This window comes from Kryptolebias marmoratus, linkage group LG4 (assembly GCF_001649575.2).
Source record: "Kryptolebias marmoratus isolate JLee-2015 linkage group LG4, ASM164957v2, whole genome shotgun sequence".
NCBI classification, from domain to species: domain Eukaryota; kingdom Metazoa; phylum Chordata; class Actinopteri; order Cyprinodontiformes; family Rivulidae; genus Kryptolebias; species Kryptolebias marmoratus.
In genome coordinates, this window is record NC_051433.1 from 3,775,186 (window position 1) to 3,798,241 (window position 23,056).

The 23,056-nt window shown below is 35.6% G+C and overlaps 1 protein-coding gene across 2 annotated transcripts in view; it reads right to left on the minus strand.

Moving 5' to 3' along the window:
* LOC108244939 (dedicator of cytokinesis protein 3) overlaps positions 1–23,056 on the minus strand; it is a 148,104-nt gene that overhangs the window by 63,878 nt on the left and 61,170 nt on the right. For both annotated transcript variants that reach the window (XM_017431497.3, XM_017431498.3), the window contains exons 4-6: positions 20,598–20,638; positions 10,379–10,434; positions 5,521–5,617 (exon numbers count right to left, since the gene is read on the minus strand). In XM_017431497.3, coding sequence (XP_017286986.1) covers positions 5,521–5,617; positions 10,379–10,434; positions 20,598–20,638 — 194 coding nt within the window. The remainder of the gene's footprint in view (positions 1–5,520; positions 5,618–10,378; positions 10,435–20,597; positions 20,639–23,056) is intronic.

Here is a 23,056-nt window from a genome sequence, read left to right on the forward strand (position 1 = left end):
CTTCCTTTTAACAGAAAGAAACTTCCAGCAGAACTAGAACCAGGCTCAGGATGGGCGGCCATCTGCCTCGACTGTCTGAGGTTTGAGGGGACAGGAAAGAGACACAGAAACACAGTGGTTTATGTAGTGTCCATGCAGTGTTTAAAGCCATTTCTGCACAGCAACAGAAAATGTGTTTTCATTCTAAAGCTTACAAAAAGGACAGGCACAGATTCCCCACCCTCCGTCTCCTCCTACTGTGCCTCTTCTGTCACTCCTCCTCTTCTCATCTCAGCTTCTGAACACTCAGACATCCACATGATCTTGTCTGTTCACTTCACAGCAAAGAAATGTCTTTCTGCATTTATCCCCATCTGCACATCTTTAAATCATTGTTCAGTTGTCACTTTTCCCCTCCTCCCTCTTTCTTGTTCATACATTTGTTCTGCCTACACAACACACACACACACAAGACATCTCTGACATCAGTGGGGGAAAAAATATAGAAAATTAGACCCAAAACATTGTTAAAGCAAGGAAGAGGCTGGTTATTCTTATTCTGTTAGAGCAATTAAAGCAAAGTATTAGAAAGAGTGGCATAAATGGTTGAAAATATAACTTTAAAGTTAAAAATACTAACTTAAACTGAACTGTTAGCATGCAAAACAAGATAATGAAACAAAAATCTACAGCCCATGAGCTGTTCTATAAAACTCTAAAAGACTTTGAACTTGGCAACTTATGAGGAAATGTGCAAATTTTTTACTTATAAGATTCAAGATTCTTTTATTTGTCAGTGTACAAGTCTATAACATATTACTGCATGTCCTTGCATGAACACTAGATTTGCACGATTTTGGTCCCATATTTTATTCATTTGAGAGTTTACCACATCATCGGTGTGAGTGTGTGTCTTCTGCTCGGCTGCGTTTGTCACCTTTACAAACTTCAGCTCCATCAACATCCTCCTTTTGGGAATTCAGGACGTCTTTATGTATCTTTGAGCTCAGTCACGTGTCTCTGTCTGACACTCAGGTTGGACAAGTGGAAGAGTTTTTACATGATACCTAATAGATTTTCTTATACTCCTGCATTTTGACAAAGACTTTTAATTTAACATTAGGAGCAGGAGAGGATCAGATGATCGGTTTTAATGTTGTTATATATTTAAAAAAAATATTTAAAGGGCATGCACACTCTTTTTCATTCATTGACAATTTATAACAAAATTACAATTATTCTTAATTGTAAGTGCAAAGAATTATTGCAAATAAAAATAAAGTGCCAGAGAGCTCTGTAAAGTAAGCACTTCTGGACTACTTTCCTCAGCTAACAGAGCTCAAACCAAACCTTCCTGAAGAAAAGGTTAAACACTATATGTGTGTGCATTCTCTTCTTTTAATAGAAAACAGCCTTTTCTTGAAGCACCAAACTCCCTAAATAAGAAATTAAATGATCCGAAGCATCCTTGTGTTGTTTATCTTTTACAAAACACACCACGTTAGCTTCAACCACTTATAACTTTATAACAGCATCCTTCAATCACCATCCTTATGCAGCCTTTTTAATTTTTCTTATATTATTTCTTCTCTACATGTGTGCTTAGACAGTATTTCTTTGCACACAAAGCTTGTAGGTCTCAGTAATGGGTTTGCAGCAGCACATCCAGAACACTAATGTGAGTTCTGTCAGGATGGAAATAGAAAATATGTCACATAGGCCCTGACTACAACAATTTGGTCTTTCATCTCTTTAACTCTGGCAGGGAGGAAAGACAAAAGTCAGTTAACTTTCAATGAAAGCACAGAGTGACAGAAATGGCAGGACATAAGGAAGATGAGTGATGAAACCAGCCCACAGAGCAGAGAAAGAAGAGGAGGAACGGCGACAAATTTAGATTTCAATAAGGCTTCAAGGCTGCACAAAATCCCTCCTTTGTGCATTTAGCTGCAGATGAATTTTTAATCAAATCACACTTGAAAAATCATCTAAAAAACACAAAGACTGATGGTCTACAAACAAGTAAAGTAAGGAAAATGGGAATGTACACGTCAATTTTACTACTTGAATCTGTTACAGTTTGAGTCATCTGACTGACTGATAGACATAATGGCATCTATAATGTACTTTACTTTCTTTTTTAACCAAAATGTTCTTTGCTATGATTACCTAAGCTAAAAAACACCCGTAAAGATTGGAAAAGGTTGTGTACATAGTTATAAATGCTACAAATTCTTAGAATATCATATGTCCTGTTGTTTTTCAGTCAACCAGCTAGTAAAGGGAGAATAAAGGTAGTTTATTCACTGAGCTTCAACTGCTGGAGGCTACCTGGCAACTCAAAATTGTGTAAAATAGGCAATTTTTAAAAATTAAATTTTTAATAATTTTGACTCTGGACATTCAGGGCTGTAGTCTCAGATGTTTTCTGTCAGGAGAGCTCCCATGAAGCATTCAAAATACAGCTTTAACACCCTAAAATGTATGGAAACTAAACTGCAAAGGGTTTGAGACACCCGCAGTGACTATGTGACTATTTCAAGAGACAAATTTTGTAAATATGTTCACAATTCAAGACTGTTACCCTCTACTACTCAGTGACAGCCCAGTGATATATGTGAAGCAAATAGTAAACATAGTAATTGCAATTAATCCAGAAAATAGAGAAGAAATCAGCATATATTTAAAGTGCATCAGATTGGTCTTGAGAAAATTCTCAATCCAGTTTATTTCTGCCATATTTGTCTTATGAGAGACTGTAGAGACTATAATACCCACATCTTTATTACACCTTGATGTGTAAAACATGTTTTATGCCTATGCAGATAATCTGTTCAATGTAAATCTCACCAGACAAATATTATCAATTCTATTAGTGAATAAAATACTCTGGACATTCCTGTCATCTACAGAAGAACTCCAGTAATTTTCTTCTTGGTGTCTGTTTTACTGCCACTATAAACTTACTGTCTTAGGGGGAAAAAAGGATCATGTTGTTTTTCTTTAAATGTTGTTTTTTTTGTCTGAGTTGTTGTATTTGTAGTTTTAATCAAACAATTTTGTGTTGTACAGTATTAAGGTGAAAGATATTTGACAAATCAACATAAAAAAAATAAGCCACCGGGTCTTTTTCATCTTAATAATTTATAATTTTGTACCAAGAAAAAGAGAAAAACACTCCTGCAGTGAACAGATTAGCTCAGTAACAAACAAACAAAGACTTCAAGTTACAAAATAAGCTCTGGTATTTCACAACAAACAACTGTTATCTATGTTAGAAAAGGCTTATTTTGTGCAACAATAGCAGGAGCTGTTCTGTCTTCTCACAAAGAGCAAAACTATTGTGGAATTTCTCAAGTCGCTGTGTGATAGCTGAGACATTATGTGCTCACAGCATGACATCCTTAGGTTGAATCTGAACTGTTCTGTTTTGCCTTTTTTCACTTCCTATGCTCACGTTTACCTCAGTGCAGTCGATTTCCCCACACAGCTGCTCTCACCCATAATTTTTCTGTTTTCAGGCAGCAAAACAAGTTTGAAAAGTGGGCTATTACAAAAGTGGACTATTACAATTACATCTAAAACTGCAGTCTGTGAATTTCTAAGCAGCAACTATGTTCTTGGCAAAACAGTATCATGAAATACAATCACAAGAAAGATGAGTATTTAGAAAAGAAAGTGCACAAGCTACTGACATTACCTGACACCATCACCCAAACTGCAAAGACATTACTGTGTTACCTGGACCTCACTCCTGCAGCAGAACCATCTGAGTCCTCTTTGAAAAAAGGCTCTTTTGATGCTAAACACACTTGTGGCCTTAAAGCTAGTTTCTCACTGGGTTGCAATTAGTTGACAAACAGCATGAGGGAGTCTTCAAAAGTAGTCTCTAAAAGGGCTTCTCAATTTCCTCACATAAGCTGCCGAGGCTTGCAGTCTTATTTACTTTGAATTTTGAACATGTCCAAAATATTTGTGACATTTTTTTCCTCAGAATAGTCACAGAGCCAAAATTGCAGGACTGTGCCATCCTGCAGAACACGAGGAGGTGAGTGAAAAAGGCCAGACTGATTCTGGCAGATCCTGATCACCCACTCCATGGTGACTTCAGGTTGAATCTGTCCAGACACACAACTAACAGACTGAAAAATTCACATGTTTTTGTAGAAACCAGGTTTTCTAATGGTCTCAAGACCATTGGGCCTGTATTTTGACATCTGCACAGCAGCTCTGCCAGTAAACATCTGAGGATCATGTCTAGGTCTGATCATAAATAACCTGTCCAAATCTGCCTAACTTCATAATAAAAGTGGACTTTAGGAGATTAAATCATGAATGTGGGAGCAGCTGCCGAGGTGGGTCAAAAAACAAACCGAGGCAGGCACAGTGTGAGCAAAGATGGGCAACAAACTATTGTCCACTAGAATACAGTTTTGTTGAGCACTCAGTAGGTTTTGGTTTTCCAAAATGGCTGCTGAAAACATGGCTGCGTGGTTCACTGGTCACTTGGTTGCAAGCAATCAGAATTCAGTGAGACAGCAACAGTTTTGAGTCACCCGCTAGTCTCCAACAGTCTCAGTCCAGTGAGACACCACCTTCAGGGACAATTATAGGTTTCCAACTACAGTGATCAGTTTTTATGGAGAAGAGACTTCCTGACTTCTTCTCTTTGATTATTTCAAATCTAAACTCATCAAACCACAGAGGAAAGAAGACACAGTAGCAAAATCTGAAATTTAAACAAAGCTTAGAGAGTAAGACTTGAGCGTAAGACATCTTTAACTTTTAACCAGATTGTCTTTTAAAGCCTTACAAAGTACAAACATATACAGTTACAGCTTTAAGGAAGGCTGGAAAAATCCTGAACATTAAAACTTGGAGCAACAATCTTGTCTCAGCAGCATCATGCAAATGTGACTAAAATAGGAAACCAGCATTTGACTCTATTGCAGTGCAAATGTCTGACTGTATAAATCTTAGCATGTGAGCTTCAAATGATTGAAAATGATAACATCCCACTTATTCAGCCCACACTCTGACATCCCAAACCACAAAACATCTTTAACATCCAGCAACCAGCAGCTGTGGGACAAACAGGAAACCATGAAGCGTGGACAAATAGTTCCAACTATAAAAAATAAATCAGATGCACTAGATTAATACTAGATTTATTCTAAACAAAGCCAAGTTTTAATCTGAGCATCAAATAGAGTTCGGACGTAAGGAAAAGAATTGTGAAATGCATTAAGACAAATGATCACAATCAGTCTGGTAGACTAAATAGAAATAACAGTTGCCTTAAAAAAAGACAAAAATGGCTTGAATGTATAAAAAGTTTCAATCTCTGATGAATCATTCAGTTTCTCTGAATGCAGTATTTATATATGTATATTTTACTGTTACAATGACAGCAAACTGACCGAACAGCTCATAAGACCTTTATATCTCTATCACTTCAAATTTTAGTAAGTGGCATCTTTACAAAATGTGAATATTAAAGTTTTCTGGCATGTCCAGTGATAAATACTTTTTGCTTCTTACCACATAGAGCTGCTTCCACAGTAAAGCCCATTCCTGGAGTGTTGATGTCACTTCAGTAACAATAGGATCTTCCAGAGGCACCACAGACTCATGTGGCCTGCAGAAACGAACAAAAAAAACATTTATTAACAGCTAATAATTAAACTTTTACTTACACAAGATGCTACTCAAGGCAGAAAAAAAACATCAAAAAGATTAAATCAATGAAGTTGAGTCACTGTAATGTGTTACATTCAATAAGATTTCAACATGAGTGAATTAAAATAATTTATTTTTTATTGGCATTTCAAAGTGACCGTCCAGTGAACCACAAAGGAGCAACTTGAGAATGTAACACATGAGCAGAATCTGATTAACAGATCATCCTGATGACTCTTCTGTACAGCTCTAATACTCTATCCCCACAGAAATGGGTAAAAAAAACTGCAGGCTTTTAAAAATAGGGTGAGGATGAAATCTAAAATAAAGCTCAGGCCATTTTAACAAAGACCAGAAAGTACCAAGACTAAAATAAAACCAAACTCAAAGATTAGGGTTAACACCAGATACATTTGAGTCAAGAACAGGACCAAGAAAACCCTAAAGGAACACCAAAAATATCAGAAAAAAAGTTACCAAACAATATGCTGGATGTAAATATATGATATAACCAAAACCATTTTTCCCAACTGTGACACGAAACTATTAATCAGTAATTAAACGTTCACTGAAAAGGCGTAAATGTCTGTTTGTCCTTTCAGAATAAAGGCTGATTATTGTCAGAGAAATTCAAGGATCTGCCCGATAAAATCTTCCCTCTCAAGAATTACCCAACATTTACTATATATAACAATGTACATTAAAGTGATTCATGAGGAAAAGCTGAATATACAGCATGTAACTAAAAGACTTTAGCAAACCAGATGTAAACAAATACCTCATTTTAGCCTCGACTTTTAGGGAAATCATTCCAAATTAACTCAAATGTGTATTTTTTTGTTTGTTTGTTGTTATTCCCAGTCATTTTTATACATTTCATTTGGCCCTGAGGAGACTGGATGAATAAATCTGAATGCTGACTCACTGTTTAAGTCCAGAAGTCAGAAATAAAAACAAATCTTTTATTTTCTCTCCCAAGCCATGACACATTTCTCACTCATTTTGTTTTGTTCATCAGCTGTGCTCCTCACTCTCTGCCCTGTTTCTTGCTGTCTCATAACTGATTAATTAATAAAAGCTAATGTTCCCGATTAGCCGACCTCCCAGCTGAGCAGGAGCTGCTGGTTAATTTCACCCCCATTCGTAAATTTTGTCTTTCAAAATCTTCCCCTCCTCAAATTTCTCCTTTTCCCTCCCTCTTTGTTTTCCTTTCGTTTCAGTGATCCTTGCTGCTTTTCTTCAAGTTTCTCTCTTGTTCTGACTCATATTCATCATCTCTCTTGGTTTCAATGCTCCTTTATTTTTTCACATTTCTAATTTTAAGATTTCCTCCTCTTGTCCTGATTCACCTTGATTAAGTTTCCTTGAAAATTTTTTTCTTATTTTTGTCAGTTTTAATTCTTTACTCCTCTTCTAAATTTGTCTTTTAATTCCTAATTTTTTGTCCTCGTGTCTTCAGATTAAAATAGTTTTCACCTGCCATATTTTATATCATTTTATTTATCTTTTTCCTGGAAAGGTGGACTTTTATTCACTCTGATAGACACCATTCCACATTTTCTACTCCAACATTCTTGTCTGATAAGAGCCCTGCTCCAAGCAGCCATGTTGTTGTCCTCCATCATCTCCTGCCATCCTCTCCATCCCAGCTGTCTCATCTTTAGAGTCCCCTCTGTTGTTGTCAATGCAAACATTTAAATCTTAAACACACTTTCTGTCTTTCCTCAAACCCTTAAGGGAAGAACAGTACTTTTGCTAATTAAATTTGTGGGGGTTTTATTTGCCTCATAATTTTTAAAGCCCACAACTGCACTTAAAAGACATTTAATATCCTGTCTTTTAGTTACATCGCCCTCCAGTACCACCCAGAGCCTTTATTACTCACAGGTGCCTTTAAATAGGTGTTTACTTGAGTTTTCTTTCACTGAAAGTTGAGCCTTTTTCTGACCCACAGCCATCACAACACTTCACGTGGCTCAGTCGGTTTACAACTTCCTTTAAGTTCAAGTAATCAGAAAAAAAAGATTATATGTGGATTAATCAGGGTAATAGAAGAACATAAATATGCATCAAAACATATCCTCTGCTGCAGCTCGGAGCAACTTTCTTCAAGAGAAGAGGGCAACAGGAAATAACATATCTGTATGTAATTCAGACAAAGTAGGGAAATAAACAAAATGCCATCTTAGATAATAACAGATAATTGCATAAGGCCTTTATTTGAGGAAACAAGTGGTAACCTCTGCCTATAAAATGTCTTCATGCGAAGGAGGAAGAAATTTTGAAAACTGAATTTCAGGCCATATTATTAAAAAAACAAAATGTTCCTCAAACCCTTGAAGAGCTGCAGACTGATTAGAGCAACTGAGGCTTAGTAAAAATTAAAACCATTAGTTTCTGAAGAGGTTTCCTTTTTGAATATCTAAACAGCTTTGTTCCATGGGGGTACTTTGAATTTTTAAAGCAACTTGAAAACTAAGTGGATGAAACAAAGAAAATAAAGACTGGAAAAATCAAGGAAAGAAAGGATAAAAAGAAGACGGTACATGAGGAAACAATTGGCTCTTTTGTAAAATATAATTTTATAAAAGTTTAAAAAAGCCTTATATATTCATATTAAAAGTCCCAGAGTAAGTTGGTAAAAACCTTTAGAAATCCCTAAAGAAATGCACATTGTCTGCTGCCTTTCATGCCTGTTTTAAACTAAAATCACTTCATGTTGAAGAAAACTGGAGTTTTAGCCTTTATGGTCAAATCCTGAGAAAAAAAAAAACTTGTATTTGTTGTATATGGCTCTCAGATACTAACACACCTAATATCTGTAAAATTTACCCTTTTCTAAGGTTGATTAGCTGTGGCTGCCATCTTGAGTTTTAGATGTGCATCCAATGATTATTTCCCCAGTTACATAAAAATCCATCCACCTTGATTTACAATTAGAAAAAGTGAAAACTTAAACAGAACCCAAACCTTTAAGAGCTGATATTAAACTCACAGGAATAATTTATTTGAAGGTGCTTTACTAGAAGTGCATATTTGAAATCTATGAGCATCTTTAAAATATATTATGGCACAAGATACGGCTTGCATTATTTTAAAGCCACACTTTAAAAACTGTTCAGTTTATTCAGATTAGTTAGATGACTGGTGGAAACTGGCAAAGTTAAACATTTATCTGAGGGTGTTTAAACAGTCATACCTAATGGGCACAGCACTAATTATTTTCATGATATGTGGCCAAGCCTTAGAAAGAAACCTAGATCATAAACTTTCAGGTTTTTAATTGACTCCTAAAGCAACACGTCTGCAGCTGCAGCCTCTTGAGTAATTTTTATGCCAGAAAATTTGTTTATTTGTTGACTAATTATCTTTAATCCAGCTCAGTTCTTTTAAAATTTAACAGACCAGGAGCACTGTTGATTATTCTAGTTTCCCTCCTGACTTCTCTTACTCATGCAAACGCATTTTTACTTCTCCCAGTAAGAACATAAGAGCAACACAAAAAAATAATGTCTTTGGTACATTTACTTATTCTTAGTCTAGATTAGTTCAGACAGAAAGGCCAATTTATTGGAACAAAAGAGAATTCAAACCTGTCTAAGTTAAGATTATAAAAACAATAAAGCCATCAATATGATAATGATTGTCTCCCTATAAAACATTCATATTTGGTGCTACTTTTAGCTTATTTGTCATCATGCACAAGTTTACAGAATTAAAGTACTCTAACTTTCACTGCTGTGAAGTCACTTTCTTTGCCCTGGGGTCAAAGACAGAACTGTACAAGAATTTCTTAATTCCAATTAATTTACTTTCACTGCATTTAATTATAGTTTACACATGCAAATTGCACAGTCTGTAAAAGTGGTGAATTAGATTTTTTTCCCCTGTTGTTTAAGCTTTTCCAATCACTATGTTCATGTGTTAAAGCCTATAGCGCTGGAAGAAAAAACAGAAAAAATGACTTTTATGTCTTTTTTTTTTCTGTGAATGAGTCCTAAAACTAGGAATCTCTGCATAAAAAAAAGATTATATTGAATCACACTTTACTGCAGAGAAGAAACGCCTCACAGCTCTGCTGAAAATAAAATACACTCCACTGGGACATTATCCCAGATACAGTAGACACAAGTGATTTAGTCTTGCATTTTCTTACATAATCAGATCAGTGTTGCAGTGACTTAAAGAAGTTATCATTCAGTGTGGTGCAAAAGTTGGGTTACTTTTACTGCTTAGATGGTTATCCATTATGCAACAGCAAGAGGAAGGTGTCTAATGGGTCCCTTGACAATAACCTTGTACAACAATCAGAAAAATAAGTTTTTTCCCCCAGGACCCTGATCTCAACACGGATCCTGTATGGATTATGTGAGGAGAAGAAAGGAACCCAGAGAGATTACACTCATATTTACCTGAAGGGCTTTATTTAAGGCTCAACCTTAGGTGTCACAGTTTACTCAAAATAGGCTATTTTCACTTTATTATTATTATTAATCATTTACAGCTTGATATCTGGTTGACTCTACTAGATCTACAGATTGACATGTTCTGGTTACATTTGATCAGATTCATTTAAATAATCTCTGTTTTATAAAGCTCAATTAAGTGTGATGTTATTTTAAATGAAAGAGTTACATTTATTTAATCAGAAAACCAGATATTACACAGATGGAGGAACTTAAACCGTTAATGGCACAGCCTCCCAGGGTTCTGAACTTACCCGCGGTTGGTTACGATGGCTTTCTTTAAGTGAATATAGCTGGCAGGAAAAACTCCCTGCAGAAAAAGACAGAGTAACACAATTAGATGAAGCATACAATGGAATTAAATCATATTTATTTGAAACTATACTAATGAGATTGAGCTGTATGCAGTCAGAAGCAACAAAAGCATTTGGTACATAAAGAAACAGCACACCTTTAATCAAATGTGATCATCTCTGCTGACACAAACATATATAACAGTTTTTTATTCAGCTTTCTCAGTAATACATACAGAAGAAGTGAAGAAGTCACTGAAATAAAACATTTGTCAGAAAGAGCACATGTAAATTATTCACATGAAACTGTCGAAGTTCAAATAGGAGCTTTCTGACATGGTTGTTAGGCTGCTTCATTTCTTTTTAAAGAACTGGAATGGGTTTTGTAAACAAGCTCTTCAAAAACCTGATACTGAACATGCACTAAATGGTTTTCTGTCTGTTTACTGTCGTTTATTTAATGCTAATGCAAACTCCTGTAAACAAGCTACTTAAAGCGGCAAACACAGATTACACATTTTTACAATATGCCACTTTTTTATTGTGGCAATTCATTGCAGAGGAATTGTAAAAGTAAAATAATCCACATTCTTCATTTTTGATCGCCTTAAAAAGTTGAAAAGCTGTCATGATGTTGGAGAGCTGAAAGTTTCTGCTGAACCTCCATCTTGGGGATGTTTTGCTACCAAATGGTATAATAAGGTTATTGATATGATATGATATGATATGATATGATCCAATTTTTCAACTACTGTCTTTCTTCCAACCAAAACCTGAGCATGATGAAATCTAGCTCCAGAACTGACTCATAAATTCATTAAAGTATTTGGAGAAAAGCTGCAGGGGATTCTAAGGTCCTTTAAATTTATTAAAAGATTTCCATTAAATTTTTAGATAAAATCCATGATGACATTAACAGAAAAGGCAAAGACAGTTGGAATGGAAAAAAACCATGGATTACAACCCTAAAGGATATGTTTTTAAATAAATTATAGGATTATTATGTAAATGCTGTAAATATTTGTTGACTTTTAGATATTAACAGGTCATAAACCATATGTTGGTGGTGTTTTGTGTTTCACAAAGTCACAAAAGAAAGCTTTGCTCCAGCTTTAAGTGACCTGAGCGATAAACAACAGAAAACAGAAAATACATTTTCACTTTGTTGTTGTCAAAACTGTAACTAAACCAATAAAACTGTTTAATATAGTCACTAACATTTACTCTACTGTGATACTTAAAGACCAGGTCTAAATGCTTCATCATTAAATATGTATTACACAGTTTTCCCCCCAAACAGCCGATGAGTCTCTCCGTGTCTCTGTGACTCTGAAGTCTGCTGCTCTGTGACCGCCTTCATTCTTCACAAGTGTCACTCTAACCTCTTTTAATTAAGCTACAAGCTCCAGGCTCTACTTTATCTTTACAGTTATTAGTAACACTATTATTTCTCAAATGTGAAAGGAATTATAAATTTTGTGTCTTTTTCCCCCTCTCAAGTGAGTCAGGACTGTGACTAAAGGGAAAAGAATAACGGTTGAATTTACAAACTGAAGCGAGAGTAGCTGGCGTCTACCGAGGGAAGGTTCACACTTCCCACTGCAGGGATTTCAGCTTTTTCGTACCACATGAGAAAAAGAGTAGAAACAAAGATGAGAGAATCTTTTTTTTTTTCCAGGCAGTGTGAGGGAAAAGCCACTGTGCCGTCATGCATGATAAAACTTCTTTTTTGTTAAGCAACATTTCAGCAGCTTTCCTTTAATAAAAGTGAAGACATTATCAGCATGTCAACAAGCCTGTTAGACTTTGGATACTGAAACATAGGAGAAGTGTCATTCTTTGTTATTTAGGTGTGAATGTATTGTTGGACGAGATGAAAAAAATAAGCAGTCAGGATAAGAGCTGCAAAAAAAACCCCAAAAATTAGGAAAAATGGGAATGCTACATAGTGTCCAGAAGCACATCTACTGTAATTGGCTGTGTGAGCTGAAAACTAGTACTGATCCAAAAATATCTCTAAGCTACCTGTATGCTAAGACTCATAAACATAATTTGAGACATTTATTGTCAAAATTAAAAATAAGACTTTTAAAATCTCTTGAAAAAGGTGACAAAAACCCTAATAACCTGCTCCAAATCCAGTCAATGTTAGATATCTCCACCACTGATCTAAGTATTTTTCAGTCTCCTTAAGATTTCAGTCAAATCTTAAAATTAATTTATTCAAGTTAGCTTTTAATAGTAACTTTTAATCTTTTGTAAAGCACTTTGGTCACTTTAACTGGTCGTGTAAGGGGCTTTATAAATAAATGATTGATTGACTATGTAAAATGTCTGATAGATGCCTTGACTGTATAATGAAGAGCACTGGCCTATTTTAATGAAACAGTAATCTTTCACAACATGGCACATTTCTGTAAAAAAACAGATATCAGATTTTATGAACAAAAGGTGTAACACATAAGCAGGTGCATGAAAACACACATGCAGTCAAGACCTTTAGTTTGGATCACTCGTGAGCCTGAGGTGTTCTGAACGCACTGACCTGTAAACCAGCACCCGTTCCTACAGCTAACCGGGCCGAGACAGAAACAAGATGCAGAGTGTGTACATGTGCACGAAAGTCTGTGTTGTGTTGCTCCTAATTTAGCTGATGGTGTCAAAACACCGGGCCTCTTTCAAAAGGTCATCTTGTTGCAGAGAGAGAGGAAAAAAAGATGAGAATATAGAAAATAAGCATAATAAAAAAAAAGGAACAAAGACAAGCGAGCCGGAGAGGAACAGTGAAAAAATAAACGACAAGCTGCAGTGAAAATGTCATCCTCCCACAAATAATTATGTCTCCCTCTGGACCCTATACTGCTAATACTGCACTGTCACCTTGTGTTGACCTGTTTTAAGTGGCTTTTAGAGGCCAAGCATTGTCTGGAGTCTGAAATATGGTGCATCTCACATACTAAAGGTCAAAGAAAAAATAGAAAAATAAAGAAACTTAGCAGTTAGTCAAAGTCAGAGGTGTGCAGCAAAAAAAATTACAGACAAAACAATGAGGGAGAGTGAGGCAGAAAGTGTGTTTAACCAGAGAAATTACATTTTCTGTGATAATACAATTTGAATGCTGGGAGCTGAACGACTGCTGAAAGTCGCTGAAGAATTAGAAATTGAGTTGTTAAACTAAAAGAAGAAAAACACTAGACCAGGGGTCTCCAATCCTGGTCCTCGAGGGCCACCATCCTGCATGTTTTCCTTGTTTCCCTGCTCCAACACACCTGATTCAGTGGTTAAATCACCTCTTCATTCTGCAGAAGCCTGTTAATCACCCATTGATTTAAATCAGGTGTGTTGGAGCAGAGGAACAAGTAAAACATGCAGGATAGTGGCCCTCGAGGACCAGGGTTGGAGACTCCTGCACTAGACTAACTAAAAGTAGCAAAAAAAGGTGCCTAAAAGCTAAAAGCTAGGTAAAAATCTTAAAAGTAGTAAAAGCCCTGCTAAAACCTAAAAAATAGCAAAACAGTCACTGAAAGCTAAAAGTAGGAAAAGGCTACATAAAAGTAGAATCATGGCAGCTAAAAGCTAAAAGTAGCCTAAGAAGCCACAAATAAAGCAATTATGCTGAAGCAATAAAGAATTAAAGAGAACTCAATGTATTTTTAAGGGAAAATATTTGTAAAGCTAAATATTCTGAAAAGTATAAAAGTTACAAAAAACAAAAATCATAACATCCATCGTTTGGATACATCAGTGGCTAAAATGGCACAAGTGCGCAGAAGTAGTTATATTTCAAAAATAAAAGCAGAAAAAAAAGAAACAAATAAATACCCATCTCTCCTTAATGTCTTATAACACCCAATATAATTTAAATTTTGGGAAAAGAGACATTACAGCAAACTCACTGTACAACAATTCCAATTCTAAGCAATTAGAAATAATTGTTTATTATCCACTTAAGCACCGCTGTGTGTGGTGGGTTTTATTGTTGGTATGAGTAATTGTGTGGAAATAAGCCTGCTTATGCAAACCATGTTGGTTTTAATTCTAATTTATAAACTCATACTTTATGAAATGTCAAACTGTGTGGAAAAAAAATGCTCAAACTCTTTAGAGTGGTTAAAGATCTCAGACTGCCTGTGAAATATAACCCCGATGTGACATATTTAATTTCACGGATTGTTACTTATGTATGATTTAAGTTGCTTAATTGCTTCCATCTCAGCAGCCACTTAAATTAGGAAACTTATGTGTGACCTCATGATAAAGTTTAGTGCTAAGTTTGAGTTGTGTGATTTATCCCTCCAATTTCTTAGGCAACGAAGAAGACAATGATGAAGAACAACACCTGAAAATGTAGGTTTTCGACTTTCTTTTTTTAAAAAAAACGCATAAATCAGAAAATCAGATCAGAAAATGCTCCACTCTGAGATTATATATGGCTAACATGTAACAAAATCTAGTCTGAAACCAATTTAAATATTCTTAAATAAAGTTGGAAAGGAACAGCACAACCAACCATCTCTACAGTTTAATATAAGTATTCTTTTTTTTTTTTTTTTGCAAATTACTCAACTTCCAACCACCTACAACGGCCCATCTGTCCTGATGGATGCTCTGACTTCTCTGACCTTCATCTCAAAACATTTTTCTCCTCCCAGTCTGTCTTTACCGTGTCTGCCCTCAGAACTTCTGAAGAACTTTTTTCAGGTTAGTTTGCTCCTGTAGACCTGTGTATTTATGTTTATATCGCTTCACATTCTGACCCAATGTTCTTTACAAACAGCATTAAGAAGTTTGCTGATTTTACTTTTCAAAAGATGTCTTTGTAGTTTTCTGAAAAGGCAAGGACAACTTGGTGCAGTGTTGAATTAGCTCTCATCAAGGTAACAACTTCTGCTTTAAACCAAGGTAAGGGATAAATCCTCCACGCAGAGCAGAGTTACAAAGATCATTTTCAATAAGTGGTTCTAATGGAACCAAGAAGTCTTTTTTCTATGACAGGAAGCTGCTGATAGTCATTTGATTAGAGTTCTGATCAGTGGATAAAACACCCTGGCCAATAAATTCCTTAGTTCTTCAGTTTTTGAGATAAAACCAGCTTTCCTTTTCCAAAAAAACTGCTTTCAAGTCAAAAACTGTACAACGGTTTGTTCTGATCTGCAAGTTTAACATATTCAGTGTGCAATTCAAAGGAAACACATGCTTTAAAGATTACTTAAAACATTTCTTCAACACATTTTTGTTCTAAAATATTAGACATTTAGTCAATAAATAAATAAAATCAAAGTTTTTTGCCAAAAGGATGACATTATCTGGCATCAGATTGTTTTTTATATATTTGTAGGAATTGCTTAAATAATTAGAGACTAAAGCAGAAACAAGCTGTAAGTATTAATTCTTTCACAAATAATCGTGTGTATGTTTATCAAAAGGCCAGTTTGCTTTATGAGTGCAGGGGGGATATAAGTTAGCCATAACATTATGACCACTGAAAAATGAAGTGAATAATTGCACAATTTAACACAACATCCTGCTGAGAAAACCTGCATCCTGCTGTTTGAATGGTTGTTTCTTTGACAACCTAAGCAGCTTCTCAGACAAGTTACAGCTCCTTTGTGGCATTCGTTAGGAAAAAAAATGCTTAGAAATGTCTCAAAGAACACAACAAACTAAGAGGTGTTCATCCAGGCTCCTGATACATTTCTGATAAGGTCCACTGGCATCTGTTGAAGTAAGATGGATCCACAGAAACCCCCTCCCATCAATTTACAGGGGAAGGAAGGTCTGTTTCTGACAACATCATACCAGACATTGAAGGACACTCTCATATAGTTTATGGTCATGGACTGACCTTTTTGGACAAACAAAATTGACAGGATATTTTCAATTACAGTAAGGTGGTCAAATCAGAAATGTTTCCTGCTGTAATTGTGATGTCATATTCTGACCTAAAGCTAAAGTTTCTACAGAGCTGATTTTTAGAGAATGTTACCAGTTTCTTGTGAGAACCATCATAGTGAAAACCTACTAAAAAGCCCTTACAGTGTTCTTAGGGTAAATTAATTATTCTGCTACGCTGCAAGGATACATGTCAAAGTAAAAACTCATTTTCACCAGCATGACCTCAGCATCAATGGGTGCCATGTTATCTCAGTCAGCTGTTTTACGTTTTCCTTTTTCTGATTTTTCCATCATTATAAAATCATAAATCCATCATTATTTTCTTTTGTTTCATTAAACTGATCTGCTTGCCTCCTTCCCACTAATTGCTCTCCATTGTTTCATCATTATCACACCTGCCAATGAGCTTTGGATCAAATTTATTTTATTGTACTCCGGTTGTTTCTAAAACAAGCTGAAAGCTGAAAAAGAAGCTGCAGCTGTGCTTCCCTCGCCTGTCTCTATTGTCCAAAAGAAGTTAATCGCCTAAGCCGAACCCTAACACTTCCTTCTGCTCAGTTTGATTATGAGTAGTTCTGTTGTGTACAGAACCCTTCATTGTCTTTGTTTCGAGTGAGGATTGTGCAGCTCCCACTTTCAGCTCCGTGCATGCTGCATCATAACTCACTCTGGTCTATAATTTCACATGGTGCTTGTGATCGGTCCGGATGACAAAATAACAGTGATTACCTCACCGAGCTGTGCAACTTCCTCCTTTATTCTTTGAATCTTTAACGACGAGCCTTTTTCTCTTATTCCTTTTCCTGATATACAGTATCTCACCATTGTTTATATCTGCAGTGGTTTAAACAAATATTTGCTGCCACTTTATTGTGTATTTGCTCAAGATTATTAATTGCATATCTTTACTCACAGCCAGTTACATGTTAGATATTGGTGGTATGGTAGAGGATGGGAGATGAAATGTGAACAGCACATGTTGACTGGTCTAATCTGTTCAACCCACACCCATTTGGAATTTAGGATTTTAGTTGGAAAGGCAAGTTACTGTCACTCTGTGCTACTGTAAGTGTGTGTGAGTGTGTGCTGCAGTTGGCAGACAGGTGTGTGTTAACTTTGGCAGGAAAAAGGAAGCAGCAGGCACCTGACACACAAACTGTATACAATGTCCTTCACTGTCCTGCTGTGAGAGGTGCATCTGCCACACACACAAACACACACTCATCATACAAGAAGTTATTTCACTTTATCTAAAATGATGCTAAAGATTATAAACATCCAAAAATAAAACTTAAAACATGCATTCTAATTAAATTTCTAATTTATTTTCAAGAAATGTCCCAAAATGCCAAGAAATTGTATTGAGCTTGCACATGAACTATATTTAAATTGTTTAAAAGTTAGAATGACAAACCAAAGACATTGGTTTGCTGAAATTTGTGCAAATGTCCACATAGGTTTATATAAATACAAAAAAATTAATTTGTTTGCAAAAAAAACTCTAAAGCAATACATCATATATCTCTGTGTGTTCTACTCATTAATTCCTACAGTAATGTGCAAAATGGCTCAACAGTTTAAAGAGACTCACTGAAAAAAACAAGCAAACTTTATGTTCCTAAACTAATAAAAGTAGCTGAAATTAAACTGCTTTCAAATGGAAAATTTTTCAACAAATGACTAAATAACTTGACATTTTTTAACTCTTTATTTAGGTCTGAACATTTGCAAACAATAGGAACAAATAAAGCAGAAAACTTTAAAATGCAGATCAATGCCGAGCCTAAAAGCAGAGAATCACTGCTGTTCACTGACTGCAGGCTGCCCTCTCTGTGGCCTCCAATGTTGGGATAATCTGAGCACTGATGAAACTCAGAGAGTAAAGTTGTGTGTAGTGCAGATGGATTAAATATGACTCAGAGTGGAAAGGCATTTCCTCAGGGAGACGCAGCAATTCGTTTTAACTAGCAAAGGCATTGTAGAGAAACCAGGTGATTAAGATGGAACCAACAGGATTTGTCTGAAGCTTTTTGCTCAAAGAAAGACGGTAACAAAAGAGACACACACAATCACATTAAGGCATACAATCACTCCGTGCAACAACAGCATACAAAGGGATGAATGTATACTGCAGCACACAAAGTGGGCATGGTGCAACAATGGATGCTTCCACACAAACACACTCAGACTGAGCTTGTTTTGTTGTAATAAATGTATGCAGATCTGGATCATGTCACATTTAGGTTCCATCACACCAGGGGAATATGATCCGTTCTCCTCCTGAACAAGAATCATGGTCTCACGCAGTTTGTTTTTGCTGAAAATTGGTTCCAAAGCACAAAATAAACCTGCACATGAAAACAAATGCTTTTATTTTTTCTATACTAGCTACTAAATAACTGAAACTAATTAGTGATGCACAAAATGGTGAAGGTTTCATCTCTAAACGTTTAGTTCCACTTTATCTCAAATCCAAAAATGAGTGAGAACTATGCTGAGAAGTTTTGGGGGATTTTTTTGTTCTGTTTATCTTTTTCCAAAAACATCTGTGCTTTTAGAGAAATACACCAGATCAATTTATCATTGATTCTGCCTGCTGGGTGTCAAAGGGCATATGTTCTAACCTTTTGAGTGTTTGCTGAGTTGTATGTGCTTTCTCCACCTCCATCTGCTTTCTTAACCAGTGCAAAAAACATATTGTCTCCAAAACTTCAAACCTAGAAAAGGTTTAACTCAGCAGCAATGAACAAAAGGGTATGCATCCAAACAAAAGTGTAAATACCTAATAGTGTGGTATTGGGACTGGAGTCTTGCAGGTCCTGCAGGATTTGATGCAAATTTTGCAGGAATATCCAGTTTTATGAAGGCAGGGAATGCATACAATAAATGTAACTGCTGTGTGAATATTCTGTTTGTAGAATCAGATGGAAGGAAAACAAACTGCAAGAATAGGCTGAAAATTAGTTAAAAATCTGGTGGAAGTGGAATTAGGATTACTGTTGGGTGCAGGATTCCACACCACAAAAACCACCCCAGGTGACAGAGAAAACACTATGATTTTTGACAAAAAAGTTGTGCAATTTACATGTATTTTATTCAAATGACTCCAAAAAATATATGCATATGTGCTGATAATGTTGGTATGTAAAAATAACCAAGCAAACACTAAAAAAATACTTATTGTTGTGGCTTATTGTCAAAGTTTATTTCACTTCTCCACTCCCTCTGCCAGAAGGATTTTTCTTGAACATGATGTCTTTGTGCGTTTATCAGTAGTTTTTCCTCTTTTCCTGCGAGTCTTACTAATGTTCATGTTTTTGTGTTGTGTGAGCACTTTTATGATAGATGTTTTTCACTCATGTGTTTATTTGTATCAAGCATATAATTTAGTTCTATGAAGCACTTTGTAAATCTTTTCTTCTGCCTGGCTCTGTCGGGTTTCAGCGGCTGTTGTAACAAGAGTAACATAAAGTTGTTTTATTGATGCAGGTTAGAGATTAACCCTCGTTGTTGAACAGTTCTCTCTGCCACAGTGCTCTCAACACTTCTGATGTTTGATTTGCATGAGAAAACCTGAGCTTTAACTTTTCCCTCTCCTGTTATCCCAGCAGAACTGCATCTTATTGCCCTTACTGTGACCTACAGCAACGAACAGCACCGAGCCGCCCACAGCAGAACTGTTCTGTTGAGCCACAATAAGCCTCTCAACATCATCAGATTTTTACAGAGAAACTAGTTTTTCCCCAAATGTACTCTCAACATTATGTTGAAGCCTCAAATACAAGCATTTGTTTAATTTAATGTTTAAATTTAATCTCTAGGGGAAAGAAAATTATATTAGTATCTTAAAAAAACAAACTGTCTGTGAATATCATACTATAACATCAACCGTCTAGAGTTAGTAGGAACAGTTTGATGTTTTATTTGTTGCATCAGCATCAACTTAACAAGCCAAGAGTTTTAAGGATAAAATAGATTTTTGCTTCAACGTATCAGTTGATCACATAAAATATAAATATTACAGTTTTTCCACTTAACATTTACACTTGAGCTGCTGTGCTGCACATAAACTGTAAAGGATGTGTAAAGTTTAATTTCTGCTAAAACTGAGATCTGCAGGAAGCATTTCTCAAGTCTCCTTCATATAGTCAGATATTCAGACAGAAACTTAGCATTTTCACAACAAATAAAAGGAGAATGACTCATACAAGAAGAAAATTTTCATTCCATATAAACCTGTTTAAAAGAAAAAAGTTAAGTAGCAGAAGCTGTCATTCTGTCTTACCTTGACATTTGGCTTCCTTGTTGAGAACCCTCTGTACCATCCTGGAAGAGGATACAACAATCAGTGACTCAAACAGATAAACAGCACAGATTCAGTGAAAAATTAAAGACGGCTGAGTCTGCAATTTGTCTTGAAATTAAAAGCAATCGTCAACTAAACTATTTTCTTTCACTAAAGGAAGTTATTCTTTAAAAAACAGTGAAAGAAAATCATGTAGGTCCACAAAAATTTAGATATGATCATAAAACATTCTGATTTGCACCCAACACTAATAAGAAGTAAAAAAAAAATTAAAAAGCATGAAATGCAAATGCATTCAGATTTTGATCTTTATTTCTTTTTTTGCACCTGCCTAGATGACAAATAAAAAATAAATTTGTCTCTGAAATGAAAAGTTATCCTCTGTAAGAGTTTGTGTTACCAAGTAAAAACAAACCAGTAAACCTTCAAAGAATAAAAACTGAAATTCTACTGTTTAAGCTGATATTTATGAGGTAAATATAACAAAATGTTGTGGCAGCTTTATTTTGTTAGGGGTGATTCTAAAAGAACGATATTCTTTAAAAAATATTTAATGCACACTAAAATGTTAGTAATGAATATTTTAAGCCACTTGAGAAATAAAATATACTGATTATAACCTTTATGTATACTCTGAACATGTGGCAATTTTGCATGACTTATTCTGAAATTTTTAAAAATATATATCCACATAGTAGCACATTATTTCAAATCAAACTACAGACTTTAAAGAGTAGCACATAATCTACATATGCATTGAGTCTTATATGTTGTGTATTGTTGCTTAAAGAAAGCACAGTCAGGAATAAAGCCATTACAATTTGAGGTTGCAGTGAAAGAACACTGACAAGAGGTCTCTTTTGTTTGTGTGTGTGTGTAGGTGTGTGTGTGTGTGTGTGTGTGTGTGTGTGTGTGTGTGTGTGTGTTTGTTCAGGGGGGTTGGGGGTAGAACTTGATGGACTAGTAGTTGATGTAAGAGTACACTGGATGTTATGAGCTTATGAACGAGGATGTCAGAGTCAGACAGAGACACTGACAGACACGAAGGCCTGAAGCTGGAGACAGATTCAGTCCACTGCTCTGAACTCTGTGTGGGAGGTTGCGTGCATGTGGCAGCTGTTTTCTTCCTGTCTTTTCAAGGATCATCTTGCAAACATTTTTTTAATTTGCAAAACATTCACATATACATCATAGAAAGAAAGAAGTTCTGCCTCTTAACTGATTGACTGAAGATTTTTGAAAAATTAAAAAAATGGAACAGAGGTGTTATCAAGAGGAATATCTTAATTTTTGACTTAAACTTTTAAACTCTTAGTTTTGCCATTTTTACTTAAAATTGATTATATGCAGGATATTTTATCATTAAAGACTTTAAAATGTTGGTTGAAGTAAACATTTGCTTTTGGCCAAAACCTGGAAGATCCTGTGATGCAGCATTTCCATCTATATTACAGACATGTATCAAGAAATTATTTTCTTGCTGAAGAAAATTTAAGCACGTTAATTTTCAAGTAAGTTGTAAAAACAACCCAAATTCCAAAAAAGTTGTGCCGTTGTGTAAAATGTAAATAAAAACAGAAAGGAATGATTTAAAAATCTCGTAAACACCTATTTTATTTATAATGGATAATAATAAATGAACTAAGGCTAAAATGGAAAATTGTTTTTCGCTCAGATGAACCAAATTTTGAAATTATTTTTGGAAACTACGAACCATCCGCCTGTTATCAGCACACAATTCAAAAGCCTGCCTCTCTGTTGGTATGGGAGTGCTTCCTTGCCTCTGGCATGGGCAGCTTACAGATCTGGAAAAGCTCCATCAATTATGCAGAATCATATATAGGAGTTTTTGAACAACATCTGCTCCCATCCAGCAAAAATTCCAGCAAAGAACCAGGACTGTTAAACAGCTATACTCCTACATCAGACAAGAGAAGGAACACAATCCCCTCTAAAAACTCAACAACTTTTCCAGAATTGAGGTTGACGTTTCAATAATTTATTTTTATGAATTCTGAGCAGATTCATTTTTGTTTATTTGTGATAGATAACAATGATGGTATCTGAGCTGCGACTGAAAGAAACAGTAAAGCTTCCAACACAAACACCCATAAGATGCTATAGGTTCTGTTCCTCAGTTATGAGTCATTCCACCTACATGCATGAAAATGTTGAGTAGCAATCTGTCACAGCTCAGCTTTACTGTTTCAATGCTAGAGTCAGAATCAGACTAGTGACACACAGAACTGGGTCAAGTTCCTGCGAATGACGGACCTCCTTCTTCTACATTTCTTAGACAGCACCGCCACTCTTTCCACTCGGATGGACACCAATCAGATGCCTCAGCAGAGCAGAGAGCTGTCCAAAGTGGACTCAACTTGAAATCACAACTTGACAACTGAAAAATAATTGTATCCAGGAAGTAAGAATTTCAAGGA